We start from the raw sequence: 15,709 nt of genomic DNA on the forward strand, positions 1-15,709 counted from the left end.
GTTTATTTTGTACATATGTAGCATCATCTACAAAGATTTAAAAAATTGCTATTGTGACATCTAGTGGACACATTTAGAACAGCAGTTTCTTTCATTCAAAAATTTCGGCTCATTTTTATACTTAGCAAACTCATCCCACGGGCCGGATAAAACCTGTTGGCGGGCCTGATCCGGCCCGCGGGCCGTACGTTTGACACTCCTGTTTTAGCGCTTTCATGGCGAGTTTACTGACAGATATAAGTAGGAACTTTACACTACTTTATATTAAAAATGGCAACAGTGGAGGATGAATGTCCCATAACAACAAGATAGCGAAAAATAAGAAACTTATCGACTATGGGGTCGTCACGGACTACAAAGGTGGATGTGCGCAAATATTCAGGAATTTTGTAGATCCCAAATACAGATCAGCAGGTACCAGAAGGTAAGAAAAGTTGCTTTTGCATAATATTGCGAAGCAAAACGCCAGATAATGTCTTACCTTATACACACACCATAATAATACTCGTATGTTGAAGCACAGTCCAATCCATCAAGCGGTGCGGCTTCATAGCTTACCAAAGTCGTACTAAAACATTTTGATAGATTTTTGAGCGCCGTGTGTAATGTTCTATATTTTTAATGGAACATATATAACATTTTGGTGTTGTTTACTTGAGTCATATTGCAGTCTACACGTATAGATTATGTGTGACTGCCATCTACTGGTCACAGTTGTCATTACACAATGTACCAAATAAAATAGCTTCGAGGTCGGTAAGCACAACCAAAATGATTCCGTACATTAGGCGCACCGGGTTATAAGGCGCACTGTCGAGTTTTTGAGAAAATGAATGCATTTTAAGCGAGCCTTATAGTCCTGAAAATACGGTAAACGTACCATAGCTCCTAGGGTTGCGCGATATAAACAATATGCAATATAATTTATATGAATTTTGCAGACGATAGAGCTTTTAATACTCCAGTTATATCGTGGTAATGCATGTTGATGACACATTTTAACCGTGTCCCACCCAATAAAACCCCCCTCCGCCCCAAAAACACAGTTTGAAAAAAGAAAATCTTGATTTTACTCAACAGAACAGCAACAATGCAAAAATATCCATTTTAAAAATAATTTTGACATCTCCTTTGCGACGGGCGTAGGCACGTCTGTGCGAGTGTAACAGGGGCCAGTCAAAGTCAAGAATAGTGTTGGCGATCTTGGAGCTTGCCTGTGCTTTTAGCTCGGTAGTCGGTCATCGGCGACCCGAGTTCAGGCCTCGTGTTTGCAGAGCGGCCAGCCTGAAATACGGATGTCAGGGACAGACGCGGAAGGAGATTTTTACAACAAAGTTCTAAAGCTTAGTGATGTATCAGATATATCAGATTGTACGTGGGGTTTTTTTTTACCCTTCGCGTTCATATTTCACTTTGTTTGTTGCATTTTTGTTGCGTTTCGCTTGATTGTAAAATATCAAGAGGGGGTGTGGCGTTCATATGTAGTCGATATTCAGTGTTTTATCGGTCATAGTTAATATTGTAAATCCCACCTTTTTTAAAGGCCTACTAAAACCCACTACTACCGACCACGCAGTCTGATAGTTTATATATCAATGATGAAATCTTAACATTGCAACACATTAGATTAGTAAAGTGCAATTTTAAATTTCCCGCGAAATATTCTGCTGAAAATGTCTCGGTATGATGACGTTTGCGCGTGACGTCACGGATTGTAGCGGACATATTGTGACACCATTGTGGCCAGCTATTAAGTCGTCTGTTTTCATCGCAAAATTCCACAGTATTCTGGACATCTGTGTTGGTGTATCTTTTGAAATGTGTTTAATGAACAATGAAAACAGCAAAGAAGAAAGCTGTAGGTGGGAAGTGGTGTATTAGCGGCCGGCTGCAGCAACACAACCAGGAGGACTTTGAGTTGGATAGCAGACGCGCTACCGTGAGTACGCAGCTTTGGCTTCCAAACATTTGATCGCTTGCCCGTACGTGCGTGCCGCTATGTGCATGTCACGTATGTAACTTTGGGGAAATATATGTGCTGTATGAACTTTACGGAGGTGAACGGTACTTTGGGCTGTGGGTTTGAGTGTGTTGTGCGGGTGTTTGAGTTGTATTGGTGGGTTATATGGACGGGATTGGTGAGGTGTTTGTTATGCGGATTAATTTGTGGCATATTAAATATAAGCCTGGTTGTGTTGTGGCTAACAGAGTATATATATGTCTTGTGTTTATTTACTGTTTTAGTCATTCCCAGCTGAATATCAGGTCCCACCCGCCTCTCACAGCATCTTCCCTATCTGAATCGCTTCCACTGCCCTCTAATCCTTCACTCTCACTTTCCTCATCCACAAATCTTTCATCCTCGCTCAAATTAATGGGGTAATCGTCGCTTTCTCGGTTCGAATCGTTCTCGCTGCTGGTGGCCATGATTGTAAACAATGTGCAGATGTGAGGAGCTCCACAACCTGTGACGTCACGCTACTTCCGGTACAAGCAAAGGCTTTTTTATCAGCGACCAAAAGTTGCAAACTTTATCGTTGATGCTCTCTACTAAATCCTTTCAGCAAAAATATGGCAATATCGCGAAATGATCAAGTATGACACATAGAAGGGACCTGCTATCCCCGTTTAGATAAGAAAATTTCATTTTAGTAGGCCTTTAATTTCATGTACATTGTGGATGTCTCATTCAGTAGAAAAACTTAAAATTCCATTCCGTTTTTTTAAGGCGGTCTGTCATAAAGTTTTTAGCATTCAATCAGACATTATTGGGAGGTTTTGTATTAGTGTTCCTAAAAATCAGATATACCGGCCCCCAGACACATTTTTTTTCTCTAAATTTGGCTCCCCGGGTCAACGATACCATGTTGGTATACTATCAGGTTGATAACACAGTTGTTAGATGGTTGATAGTTGTTGTTGTTATTGTTTCCGAACTCGGGAAATAAGTAGGATAATAGGACATAATTTGAAATGTTTATATTGTTACACCACCATTGAACCATGTCTGATTATAATTGTGATGAAAATTTTAATAAAGATTAAAAGCCCCTTTTTCTAACTACTCCATCCCATTTTTTACGAAAAAAGACCATTTGGAATTAAATCACAAAAAGTTAAATGGACTGCAAATTTGTAGTGTCTGTATTAGTATGACCAATACTGCCACTGTAACTACTTTGTGTTGGATTGATACCCAAATTTGCAGTATCACCCAAAACTATCCAAACAACAGAAGAATTAAGTGCTTATTACATTTTAACATATTAACAGAAGTGATGATAGAACCATGTTACAAAAAAAGTAAACAACTGTTTACGAGGAGAAAACACTGCACAACCGGAAATGATGTAATGTTACCGCATATGTCTGCAGCTAAATTAGAAGCCTTCGTAAACCTGTTTTGAAATGGTTCTATTATCATTTACATAGCAAATAATATACATTGATACAGCATATAATGTCATCGCAAGAGGCTGCTGTGTATATTGGCATATATATTGTAGGCTATATTGCCCATCCCTATTAGATAGATAGATAAATAGTACTTTATTTATCTATCTAATAGGGATGGGCAATATAAGCAACCACACAAAGTGTGGCATTGCAGTGTAGCTCCTTGGATGAATGTGAATAAGTGATGATTCTGCCCTCTCAGGTCTCCATGGCTGCAGGCGTTTCCGCTCTTCCATCGTCAACTACAGTGCCATGTTGCTGGAGGCTGAGGGTGAGCAGCGCCTCTACGTCGGGGCCCGCGGGGCCGTGTTCGCGCTCGACGCCTCTGACATCTCCGCCGCCTCTGCTCTCACCGTGAGTGTGTTTGTTTGCCCGTGTTGATGCACCTTCCGTTATGGGGAAAAAAAGTATTTTAACTCTACGTCGGGCTTCATTTGCATTCCACCGCGCGGGGTCTATTTTAGGTTTGACGCTGAAAATGATTAAGTCCTCGGGTCCATTTAGAATTCACAGAAAAAAAACACTTGAATATTGAAGAGGGTTGACACTTGCATCAATTAGCATGATGTGCCTCAAACAATCTTGCCAGTGTTTATTACAATCATACTTGACTCCAAATGGATACAGTACAGCACAGCTAACAAGAATAAGAAAGCAATGATTACAGTAGATATAAATCAAACCCGCAATGTGGATGGTGAATTAATGTTCATGATTAACAGCTGTAAATGACCTTAAAAGTCAGATTCTAGTTGATATTTGAGTAATATAATCCCCCCCAAAAATCAGTGATATATAAAACCCAAAACCAGTGAAGTTGGCATGTCGTGTAAATCCTAAATAAAAAAAATCATTTTCAACCTATGTTCAAGTGAATACACTGCAAAGACAAGATATTTAACGTTTGAACTGGTAAACTTTATTATTTTTTGCAAATATAAGCTCATTTGTAATTTGATGCCAGCAACATGTTTAAAAAAAGCTGGCACAAGTGGCAAAAAAGACTGAGAAAGTTGAGGAATGCTCATCAAACACTTATTTGGAACATCCCACAGGTGAACAGGCTAATTGGGAACAGGTAGGTGCCATGATTGGGTATAAAAGCAGCTTCCATGAAATGCTCAGTCATTCACAAACAAGGATGGGGCGAGGGTTATCACTTTGTGAACAAATGCGTGAGTAAATTGTCGAACAGTTTAAGAACAACATTTCTCAACGAGCTATTGCAAGGAATTTAGGGATTTCACCATCTACGGTCCGTAATATCATCAAAAGGTTCAGAGAATCTGGAGAAATCACTGCACGTAAGCGGCAAGGCCCGTGACCTTCGATCCTTAAGGCAATACTGCATCAAAAACCGACATCAATGTGTAAAGGATATTACCACATGGGCTCAGGAACACTTCAGAAAACCACTGTCAGCAATGGTAGTTCATTGCTACATCTGTAAGTGCAAGTTAAAACTCTACTATGCAAAGTGAAAGCCATTTATCAACAACACCCAGAAATGCCACAGGCTTCGCTGGGCCCAAGCTCATCTGAGATGGACTGTGAAAAGTGTTCAGTGGTCTGACGAGTCCACATTTCAAATTGTTTTTGGAAACTGTGGACGTTGTGTCCTCCGGACCAAAGAGGAAAAGAACCATCCAGACTGTTATAGGCGCAAACTTCAAAAGCCAGCATCTGTGATGGTATGTGGGTGTATTAGTACCCAAGGCATGGGTAACTTACACATCTGTGAAGGCACCATTAATGCTGAAAGGTACGTACAGGTTTTGGAGAAAAATATGTTGCCATTCAAGCAATGTCTTGTTAAAAGGAAAGGCCATGTTACACAGTGGTAAAAATGTGCCCTGTGCCAACTTTTTTGCAATGTGTTGCTGCAATTAAATTCAAAGTTAATGATTATTTGCAACAAAAATGTTTTTTTTTTCAGTTCGAACATTAAATATCTTGCTTGTCCTTGCAGTCTATTCAATTGAATGTAAGTTGTAAAGGATTTACAAATCGTTGTATTCTGTTTTGTATTTACGATTTACACAACGTGCCAACTTTACTGGTTTTGGGTTTTGTATGACTATATATACATTGTATTATGTCAGATTGAGTGGGAGGCCTCTCCGGAGCAGAAACGTCAGTGTCTTCTCAAGGGAAAAGACAACAAGGTGGGCTTTTAACGTTTCCATCTTTTACTCCCTAGGCTTTGATGTCCTCACTAAACATGTTTTTTTTTTCTTCTGCCCTCCAGACTGAGTGTTTTAATCACATCCGCTTCCTGCAGAGGTTCAACTCCACGCATCTCTACATGTGTGGGACTCACGCCTTCAGTCCTATGTGTGCATATATAGTAGGTTTGACCTTTTGTCACTCAAGCATTTTTACCAAGTGTATCTCCTTCACTGTTTATACTTTATTTAGACTTAGACTTAGACACACTTTATTGATCCACAAGGGAAATTGTTCCACACAGTAGCTCGGTTGCAAAGGATGGAAAGGGTAATGATGGAAAGGTTAATGCACAAAAAGAGGGCGAAAACAAAAGGTATAAAGTAGACTAAAAATGTACAATAGTAGCAATATAAAATATAACATATATGTAATATTTACATATATATACAGTATATACTAGAGATGTACGATAATATCGGCCTGCCGATATTATCGGCCGATATATGCGTTAAAATGTAATATCGGAAATTATCAGTATCGTTTTTTTTATTATTGGTATCGTTTTTTTTGTTTTTTTTTAAAATTAAATCAACATAAAAAACACAAGATACACTTACAATTAGTGCACCAACCCAAAAAACCTCCCTCCCCCATTTACACTCATTCACACAAAAGGGTTGTTTCTTTCTGTTATTAATATTCTGGTTCCTACATTATATATCAATATATATCAATACAGTCTGCAAGGGATACAGTCCGTAAGCACACAAGATTGTGCGTGCTGCTGGTCCACTAATAGTACTAACCTTTAACAGTTAATTTTACTAATTTTCATTCATTACTAGTTTCTATGTAACTGTTTTTATATTGTTTTACTTTCTTTTTTATTCAAGAAAATGTTTTTAATTAATTTATCTTATTTTATTTGATAAATTTTTTTAAAAAGTACCCTATCTTCACCATACCTGGTTGTCCAAATTAGGCATAATAATGTGTTAATTCCACGACTGTATATATCGGTTGATATCGGTATCGGTTGATATCGGTATCGGTAATTAAAGAGTTGGACAATATCGGCATATCGGATATCGGCAAAAAGCCATTATCGGACATCCCTAGTATATACTATATACTGATATATTATATTATTATATTATATTTTTATATAATATTTACAATATATAACAAATCCCAATTACCATGTACAATATTACAGTATATGTAACAGCTGCAGCAAAAAAAGGGCAGCATTATATAAAGTTAAGGTAAAGTTAAAGTACCAATGATTGTCACACACACACTAGGTGTGGTGAAATTTGACCTCTGCATTTGACCCATCCCCTTGATCACCCCCTGGGAGGTGAGGGGAGCAGTGGGCAGCAGCGGTGCCGCGCCCGGGAATCATTGAGAGTACATCCAGCAGAAAATATACATTATAATCAAAGAGAGGTAGCTAACATAGAAGCGTTCAGGTAATAGACAGATATCATCTAAATACATTTACATAAAGTGTCTGAATATAGTTATGTAGATATGTTTAAACCAATGCAAAAGCACTGTGCAGTTGTTGTTTCACCAATGTTATAATGACTTGACTTAAACGGGAACTGCATGTTTTTTTGGAATTTTGCCTATCGTTCACAATCATTATGAAAGACATAACGACGGATGGATTAAAAAAAAAAAAAGCATTCTAACTTGTAAATAAATGTCTTATTTCGCCCATAAAATCCAATATATAACCATTCAAAAACTGCCAATAATACTCCATTTACATTTCGTAATTCGAATATTAACCAAGTATTGGTGATATTGTTATTATAAGCTCTAACGCAGATTAACTATTTATAGCGGCGCCTTGATCACTTCCGTGTGTCCTTATGTTTACATCATGGAGTGGTCTGCTGCTTCCTCGCTTCCCTGCTCCCTATAAGTTTATTCTAGATCATAAATCATGCATCTCACCTAGACATAAGACGTCTGAGTAGGTATTCCGACAAGTTGGTACACTTTGACAGCCATTTAGGACTCGAAACTGGCGAGGACGACACAAAGAAATGCTTGTCCCCTTCGCCCCCCTCCCTTTTTCTTCATCTAAATGTGAATATATGAACATCTTAGCAATCGGCATCCTAATGACAACAGACCTTGCACAGTAAGTGATATTTTATTATGTTTGTTGGCTCTCATGAAGTGTACAGTGGGTAATAATCGGTGATGAAGAAAAATAAAGCAAACATTGTGATGCGTTTTTGAAATTAGTGCTTAAAATTATCAAAATACGTAAATATTAAATGTTATTATAAATGTGCATGTAACTACATTACACATACTTACATCATGTATATAAAACCTCAATGGAGGTGTTTGGATGTTTTTATAAGGGCTTTGTAGGCGGAATTGCACGGCTCCTATAGGCTCCATGCTAAGCAAACTTTTGATTGCATTTATTTAATATTTAGAATGCCAAAAAAAACAACTAATTTATCTGTTGTCATGTCTCTCATAAGGATTGTGAATGATAGGCAAAATTAAAAAAAAAAGTGTAGTTCCCCTTTCACATGTCTTTGAATTAAAAAATAAAAACAAACATTTCAGGAAATATTTAAAAAAAGAGCAACCAATAAATTAAAACTATTCTACTACATGTGGGGCTTTTTTGTCATTTTAGTAATTTTTTGCTCCTTTTTGGCCATCATTTTGGTGCTGTTACTCCCTACGATTTTTTTCATGTTGAATAATAAAAGTCCATTTTGAAATGTCTTTGTTGGTCAATCATATGCTGGGAATTAATTTAAACCCAACTTGTACCAGCAAGGATAAAAATGTCCCCACTTAGCCCCATTATAACCCTATTTTTAATCATACAGTATTTAATTTTGGAGAAAAATACTGTTTTATTATTATTATTATTATGTATAAATATACATAGTATTTCTAATCTTATGTGTATATTTATGAAGTATATTTATTCAACATGTATTATATGGAAATTGAAAAATGACTCATTTTATGTGTTTTCACAAAACAAAAAACTGTTCATTTCTTTAAAATAAATGGGCATTTAAAGGGTAAAAATGGTAAAAATAAACATTTCCCATGTTTTTTTGTTTTTTTTTTATTGTTTTTTAATAATGTCCTGCCCAGTTTCTCAGGCAAATCATATAGTAGATGTAGATGCCCATATCGGCTGTTCAGATTTACTTTACAAAAGAGAAGTGTAGGATACTTCCATGTTTTTATTTGTACTTAGGTTGATTTAAAAAAATAGTAAAAAACTAAAAAAAAGTTACACATTTTTAATAATTTTTCGTGGTATTTGCCTCGATCTGAATTAAATTGGTTCTGTGGCGCAGCTTGTACCTCGAAAAACTCGTATTGCGCAAAGGCGTCCCTCATTAAATTGAATTCAAGTCAATTTAATCCGTGCTTGGCCCCCAAACAGTGCAGTTTGTATTTATCAATGTGGTATTTTAAGGCTAACTCCTCACACGTTCTGTCATAGGATGCTGAGAGATTTGTGATGTCTTCACCTGAAGAGGGCAGAGACAAATGTCCTTACGGCCCAAAGACGGGCTACACTGGCATCATCGCAGGCAAGGACCATCAATCTTCCTCCACAGAAGTTCAGAGAAATATAAATGACTATTTCTCGTCTCCAGACCAGGAGATGTACACCGCTTCCCAGTACGAGTTTAGAAGCTTCCCAGACATCCGCCGCAACTCTCCGTCTCCCACGCTAAAGACGGAGGATGCGCCCACGCGATGGTTGAACGGTAGGTAAATGGAGAATATTAATATCAGCAAATTTATTTTTTAGTGAAAAGCTTATAGTGCTCTACACGCATTTTTGGGCATTGAAGCGCAGCATCTTTTTCTTCAAGCGTGATGAAGAATTTCTAAAAGCATTAATGAACATCCAATTCTAAACAAGGAATTATCTTCATTACAGAAGCCAGCTTTGTGGGCTCGGCGTTGGTGAGGGAGAGCTTGAGCAGCAGTACCAGCGCGGGCGATGACGACAAGATCTACTACTTCTTCACCGAGGGAAGCTTGGAACAGACGAGCACCTCCACCCACGGCAGGGTGGCGCGAGTGGCACGTATTTGCAAGGTGAGAGGGTGGAGAGACTGGATTAATGTTCGTTGAGGGGCCGTACCGTAAGAGATGATGGAAGGCAGTGGTTACAAAGCTGATTAGAGGAGCGTGTGTGGTGGATAAATGTCTTGTAGCTTGAAAGGATAGAGGGTGGATCCACGCTGACAGGCTGTTAACTTCTAACGCTGCCTTCACTGGCACTTATTTGCACTTGACGCTTACCGTATTTTCCAGACCAAAGGGCGCACCGGATTATAAGGCGCACTGCCAATGAATGCTCAATTTTTTTTATTATTATCTTTTTTCATATATAAGGCACACCAGATCATAGGGCGCATCATATTATTAATTTTTTTTTCTAAATTGAAAACACTTCATTGACGTCAACATAACATGTAATGGTGGATCTTTTGGTAAAATGTTGCATAGATTATGTTTTACAGATCATCTTCAAGCCGCTTTCTGACAGTCGCTTAAGGATGCGCCGTTTTGTCGGCGGTCTTATTTACGTGGCTCACCTTCGGCACCGTCTTCTTCCCGTCATCTTTGTAGTAGCGGTGTAGCGTGCAAGGACGGGAGTGGAAGAAGTGTCAAAAGATGGAGCGAACTGTTTTGATGACATTCAGACTTTACTTGAATCAATAACGGAGCAGCATCTCCTCATCCAGAAACAACCGTGAAAAAAACGTCTTACCGGAAGTCTCTAATAACTAAAGTTCTTTGGGTGAATAATGTTTACTCACTACACCGGTATGTTTTAGGGCTTTCATGGTGAGTTTACTGACAGATATAAGTAAGAACTTTACACTACTTTATATTAGAAATGGCAACAGCGGAGGATGAATGTCCCGTAACAAAAACATAGAGAAAAAGAAGAAGCTAATCGACTACGTTGTCGGCACAGATTACAAAGGCGGATGTGCGCAATTTTTCAGGATTTATGCAGATCCCAAATACAGATCAGCAGGTACCAGAAGGTACGAAAAGTTGCTTTTTGCATAATATTGCAAAACAAAACGCCAAATAATGTCTTACCTTATTCACACACACCATAATAATTCTCGTATGTTGAAGCACAGTACAATCCATCAAGCGGTGCTGCTTCATAGCTTACCAAAGTCGTACTAAAACATTGTTGGATTTTTGAGCGCCTTGTGTAATGTTCTATATTTTCAATGGAACATATACAATTTTGGTGTTGTTTACTTGAGTCATATTGCAGTCTAAACGTATCTCTTCTGTGTGACTGCCATCTACTAGTCACACTTATTATTACACCATGTACTAAATAAAATAGCTTTGAGGTGGGTAAGCACAACCAAACATATTCCTTACATTAGGCGCACCGGGTTATAAGGCGCACTGTCGGGTTTTGAGAAAAAAAAAGGATTTTAAGTGCGCCTTATAGTCCGAAAAATACGGTACTTTGTTTCAAAGAATAGGGACAGTGAATAATTCCGTACGCGATATGGACAAAAGTATTGGGACACCGGGCCATTGCTGAATAGTTGAATAGTTGGGATGTGCCGATCGATTGGCCACGATCTGTATCGCCCGGCTTCCATGAAAAAGTATATGATCGGCAAATGTCGATGATTTATGCCTTTTTCAATCAAATCACAAACACCGACCCCCTGTGGCTGACATTGTATTTTTTTTGGTCCCCAAGCTGGCAAGCGGTTAGAAATGCGGAGTCGGCCCCCTAACCCAGTGCTTCTCAGTTTTTTTTGTTACGGTCTCCCTAGGAAAAAGAAAACATTTTGTGCCCCCACCCCCACAGACACACACACACACACACACACACACACACACACTCTCCACCGCGACTACAAATAGTATTAGACTTAGACTTAGACTTCCTTTTTATTGTCATTCAAATTTGAACTTTACAGTACAGATAACAACAAAATTCCGTTGCATTAGCTCATGGTAGTGCAGGATAAAACAATCAATAAGGTGCAGATATAAATAAATAGATTACTGTACAGGTAAATATATTGCACTTTTGCATATGCATCCACGTTTATGGATGTATGTTATATTGTCTTTTATATTCCATAATTTGTCTATTAAATTGTCATAAGTACACCTCTGCATAACATTGTATCCTTATTAACATTGAAGAAAACAAAGATGAACGAAACATAGATTAACTTAAATCAAAAAATAACTTTATTATTTTTTTATTTTGTGGTCCAAAAGCAAAGCAGCCAGAAGAGCATTTGTAAGGTCAGGGGTCACTGATGTGAGACCTGAGAAAGGGCTTGCTGGCTCCCCATTTCTGTTCTATTTTATCATAAATGTCTTTAATGGTGTTGTGGTTGGGGATGCCTGGAAATTGGCGATACTGCAAATGTTGGTATCAATCCGATATCAAGTGAATACTGTACTGACTTATTTGTCAACAATAGGAATATACAATATATTTGAACAACACAACTAGGAACACACAGATATTTGTAAAAATAAACATAACTAGAATTTGCAGTTCCGGTAGGAATTGCGTGTGAATGCCCTGTAAGCCGCTGAACTGCCGGTACGCATGAGTGGAACTGAAATGCTGGTATGTCCAGGGTGAGTGGAGTGTGTGGATGTTTGAACGGTTAGAATCAGATGAGAAATATGGGATATGGAGAGGTTTGTATATTACCCATTCATTTTCAGTGGGGGGAAATTCCTGTTAATTTCGGGTAATCAGGACATTTTCGAAACCGGGAAATATGCTGGCTTGAATGTTCAGGGTGAGTGGAGTGTGTGGATGAGAGTTGTGGGATATGCAGACGATTGTATATTTCCCATTCATTGTCAATGGGGAAAAAAACAACCGGGAATTTAGGGAAAGGGAAAACATGTTTTGTGTTCGATATAAGGGGAAGACTAGTGTGTGTGGTTGGTTAAAAGATCGGAATCGGGTTTAAAAATGGCGCACATTTTTGAGAATTCAGGGCATTGTAAAGCTACGAATATGTCCATTCATTTGGAGGAATTTCGAGAAAACCGGGAATTTTTGCAAATATAATTACCAGCACAATTGTCCTAGATCAGGGGTGTCAAATTAATTTTAGCTCAGGGGCCGCATGGAGGAAAATCTGTGCACACGTGGGCCGGACTATTAAAATCACGGCATTAAAACTAAAAAATAAAGACAACTTCATAGTGTTTTCTTTGTCTTACTTTGGCCAAAAATAGAAGAAACACCCATCCATCCATCCATCCATTTTCTACCGCTTGCCCCTATCGCGGGGGGTGCAGGAGCCTATCCCAGCTGCATTCGGGTGGAAGATGGGGTACACCCTGGACAAGTTGCCACCTCATCGCAGTAGAACAAACACATTCTGAAAATATTACAATAAAAATATAGAAAAAAATACCGGCAGCAGTAAAGTTTAGATCCATGAAGGTAAGAAGAAAGTGAATGAATGTTTATAACTGAATACATTTACAAATGCATAAAAATGTGTTTTCTTTTGTATTAATTTTTTCAATGAATTAACGTTTCTGACAACCTTTTTCCAAAACACAATATAGAATGTGAGATATAACAGAATAATGCATACATTTATCATTTGTTTTCAAAACGGTTACAAAAAAAGTGGGACCCCAAAAATGTACTGTGGGACCCCATTTTTATGACTTGATGGGGTCACTGGGACCCCATTTTGAAAATTCCTAGCGCCAACACTGATGGAGTATTGGTGCGTGCAAAACACCAGCAGGCGGCTGTGGCCAGCGGGCCGGTTCTAATACTAATCAAATATCATCCCGTGGGGGCATAGATAATTCCTTGACTTTGACACGTAGGCCATAATAGTACACCAAAAAAAAAAAAAGATGACAGTACTCGCATAAGTGCGTTGTAAAATCTTATGGCTGTGGGCAGAAAGGACCAGCGGTAGTGCTCCTTCTTGCACTGTGGATGTTTTTGTTTTATTTTTATCCATACATACTGCAATCATTAGTGCGCAATATGTATTTAGTACTCATTTTTAGTTTTTCATTACATTTGACTTCTGCTGTATGTAAACACATGCACTGCAACCGTACAATTTCCCCATTTTGGGATGGGTAAAAGTCTATCTTTCTATTGTGTAGTTATTAAATCACCAAAATGATTCCCGGGCGCGGTCAATGCTGCTGCTCACTGCTCCCCTCTCCTCCCAGGTGGTGAACAAGGGGATGGGTCAAATGCAGAGGACAAATTTCACCACACCTAGTGTGTGTGACATTCATTGGTACTTTAACTTTAACTTCTACGTAAAATTATTATGGACGTTGCTTGGTGCACTGAGGCACAACCATGCTGGTGCAGGAACGTGTAAAACTGTCGGTCTTGGTCAAATGAATAATGAAGCATTAATTAACGGCCATTGTTCACTCTATTTTAATGAGGTGTGCGCCTCAGTAATTTATCTTATTTGAAATGCAAAAGTGTTCAAATTAGGACAGAATGGAACCTCTGACTGTCCTTTCAACCTTTCTGTGTCCACAGTAAGAAGCTGTAGATGAAGTTACAGTAAGAAGTCTTGTGCACAGGTGCTAATAACCAACACTGTTGCCTTTCCTTGCCATCTGCTGTTCTCTTTAGGGGGGTTCTTCTCATGTGCCACTTTTAAACCAAGCGTCTGTTATTTTTTTTGTCTCACTTTCTGTCTCCATTTTTTTTTCACTGTCAGAGGGACCGAGGGGGCCGCCTAACTCTCCAAAAGCGCTGGACATCCTTCCTCAAGGCCAGGCTGACGTGCTCCCTGCCCGAGTACGACTTCCACTTCAACGAGCTGCGCAGCGTGTTCGTCATGCCCGGAGACACGCCGCGGGACACGCTCTTCTACGGCGTCTTCGGCCTGGGCTGGTGAGTGCTGAGCGGGGTTTGTAAAAGGCCGCCAAGATGAAAGGCGGCGGTCGATGTGGTGAGACAGTCGTAGCAGACGGGGCGAGATGAAAGAGAGGACGAGACGGTGAGGGCAGAAGGTTGTGAAAGGAAAATCTGGCAAGGCGGGGAATAGATTAAAAATGCAGATTTCAATCTGCTTCAAAGTTAAAAGGCCATTTGTACCAAACTTTTCTCATCGTGTTCCTACTGGTGCTTGCTTCAGCTTCAATAGCTATGTGCACGTGGACACATTTAATCGGATTAAACGCCAAACGGAATAAAAATGCTTTATGTAAACACGGCATTCGGAATATTCTGACCCGATCTCACACGCTCGGATCAAAATTTCCTTCCGATCGAGACAGGTGGTTTATGCCGAAAGTCATTCGGATTGTGGCGCATAAAAACACATCATCCGAAATTCGGGTTGGAGTTATCCTTACCGCGCATGTCTTTGATTGTCAGCTATACTTTAGTGGTGGAGCGGGGACTAAATTTAATAGCGATTGTCTTGCTGCTGTCCCCCCCCCCAATTCAACATGTACAGACCTAGGTTATATACTGTTGACTTTATTGCTTTAAAACGAGACTAGCAAACACAAAAGTATGGTATGGACAGTGTTGGGTTAGTTACTGAAACCCAGTAACTAGTTACTTTATTACAAAAGTAACTCAGTTACTAACTCAGTTACTTACACCAAAAAGTAATGCGTTACTGTGAAAAGTAACTAGTTACTTTTTTTTTTCTTTTTTTTTTTTTAAAAGCTCCCATTAATGCCCTTTTAGCCTTCATTTCAGTACTGTTATTGCACTGGAGAATAATACAATCTGTTGATCAACTCGACATGCATTTGCATCACTGAACTCAAAAAGCAATGTGGTCTACATACAACACACAAAGACAAAGATATGTTTCAAAAGGCCAATTTATTTCAGGCCAGAACAAATTGACACAACTATTTTAAATAGCTGCAACATTACATACATAAGTAACAAACAGCATAATAACAACCAACGTTCCCTCTTAAGGTGCGCGCCTGCGCAATTGCGCACTGCTCACGCGTCCTCTGCGCACAGCAAATTAATGCCGCGCAGAAAATCAAAAATCCCATCTGA

At 39.0% G+C, this 15,709-nt stretch overlaps 1 protein-coding gene across 1 annotated transcript in view; it reads left to right on the forward strand.

The window, feature by feature from the left end:
- Positions 1-15,709, forward strand: part of LOC133657127 (semaphorin-4G-like) — a 64,837-nt gene that overhangs the window by 27,078 nt on the left and 22,050 nt on the right. Inside the window, exons 3-9 of the mRNA XM_062058075.1 lie at positions 3,659-3,810; positions 5,559-5,621; positions 5,705-5,803; positions 9,131-9,221; positions 9,288-9,401; positions 9,578-9,738; positions 14,397-14,572. Coding sequence (XP_061914059.1) covers positions 3,659-3,810; positions 5,559-5,621; positions 5,705-5,803; positions 9,131-9,221; positions 9,288-9,401; positions 9,578-9,738; positions 14,397-14,572 — 856 coding nt within the window. The remainder of the gene's footprint in view (positions 1-3,658; positions 3,811-5,558; positions 5,622-5,704; positions 5,804-9,130; positions 9,222-9,287; positions 9,402-9,577; positions 9,739-14,396; positions 14,573-15,709) is intronic.

Source organism: Entelurus aequoreus, linkage group LG09, assembly GCF_033978785.1.
Source record: "Entelurus aequoreus isolate RoL-2023_Sb linkage group LG09, RoL_Eaeq_v1.1, whole genome shotgun sequence".
NCBI lineage: Eukaryota > Metazoa > Chordata > Actinopteri > Syngnathiformes > Syngnathidae > Entelurus > Entelurus aequoreus.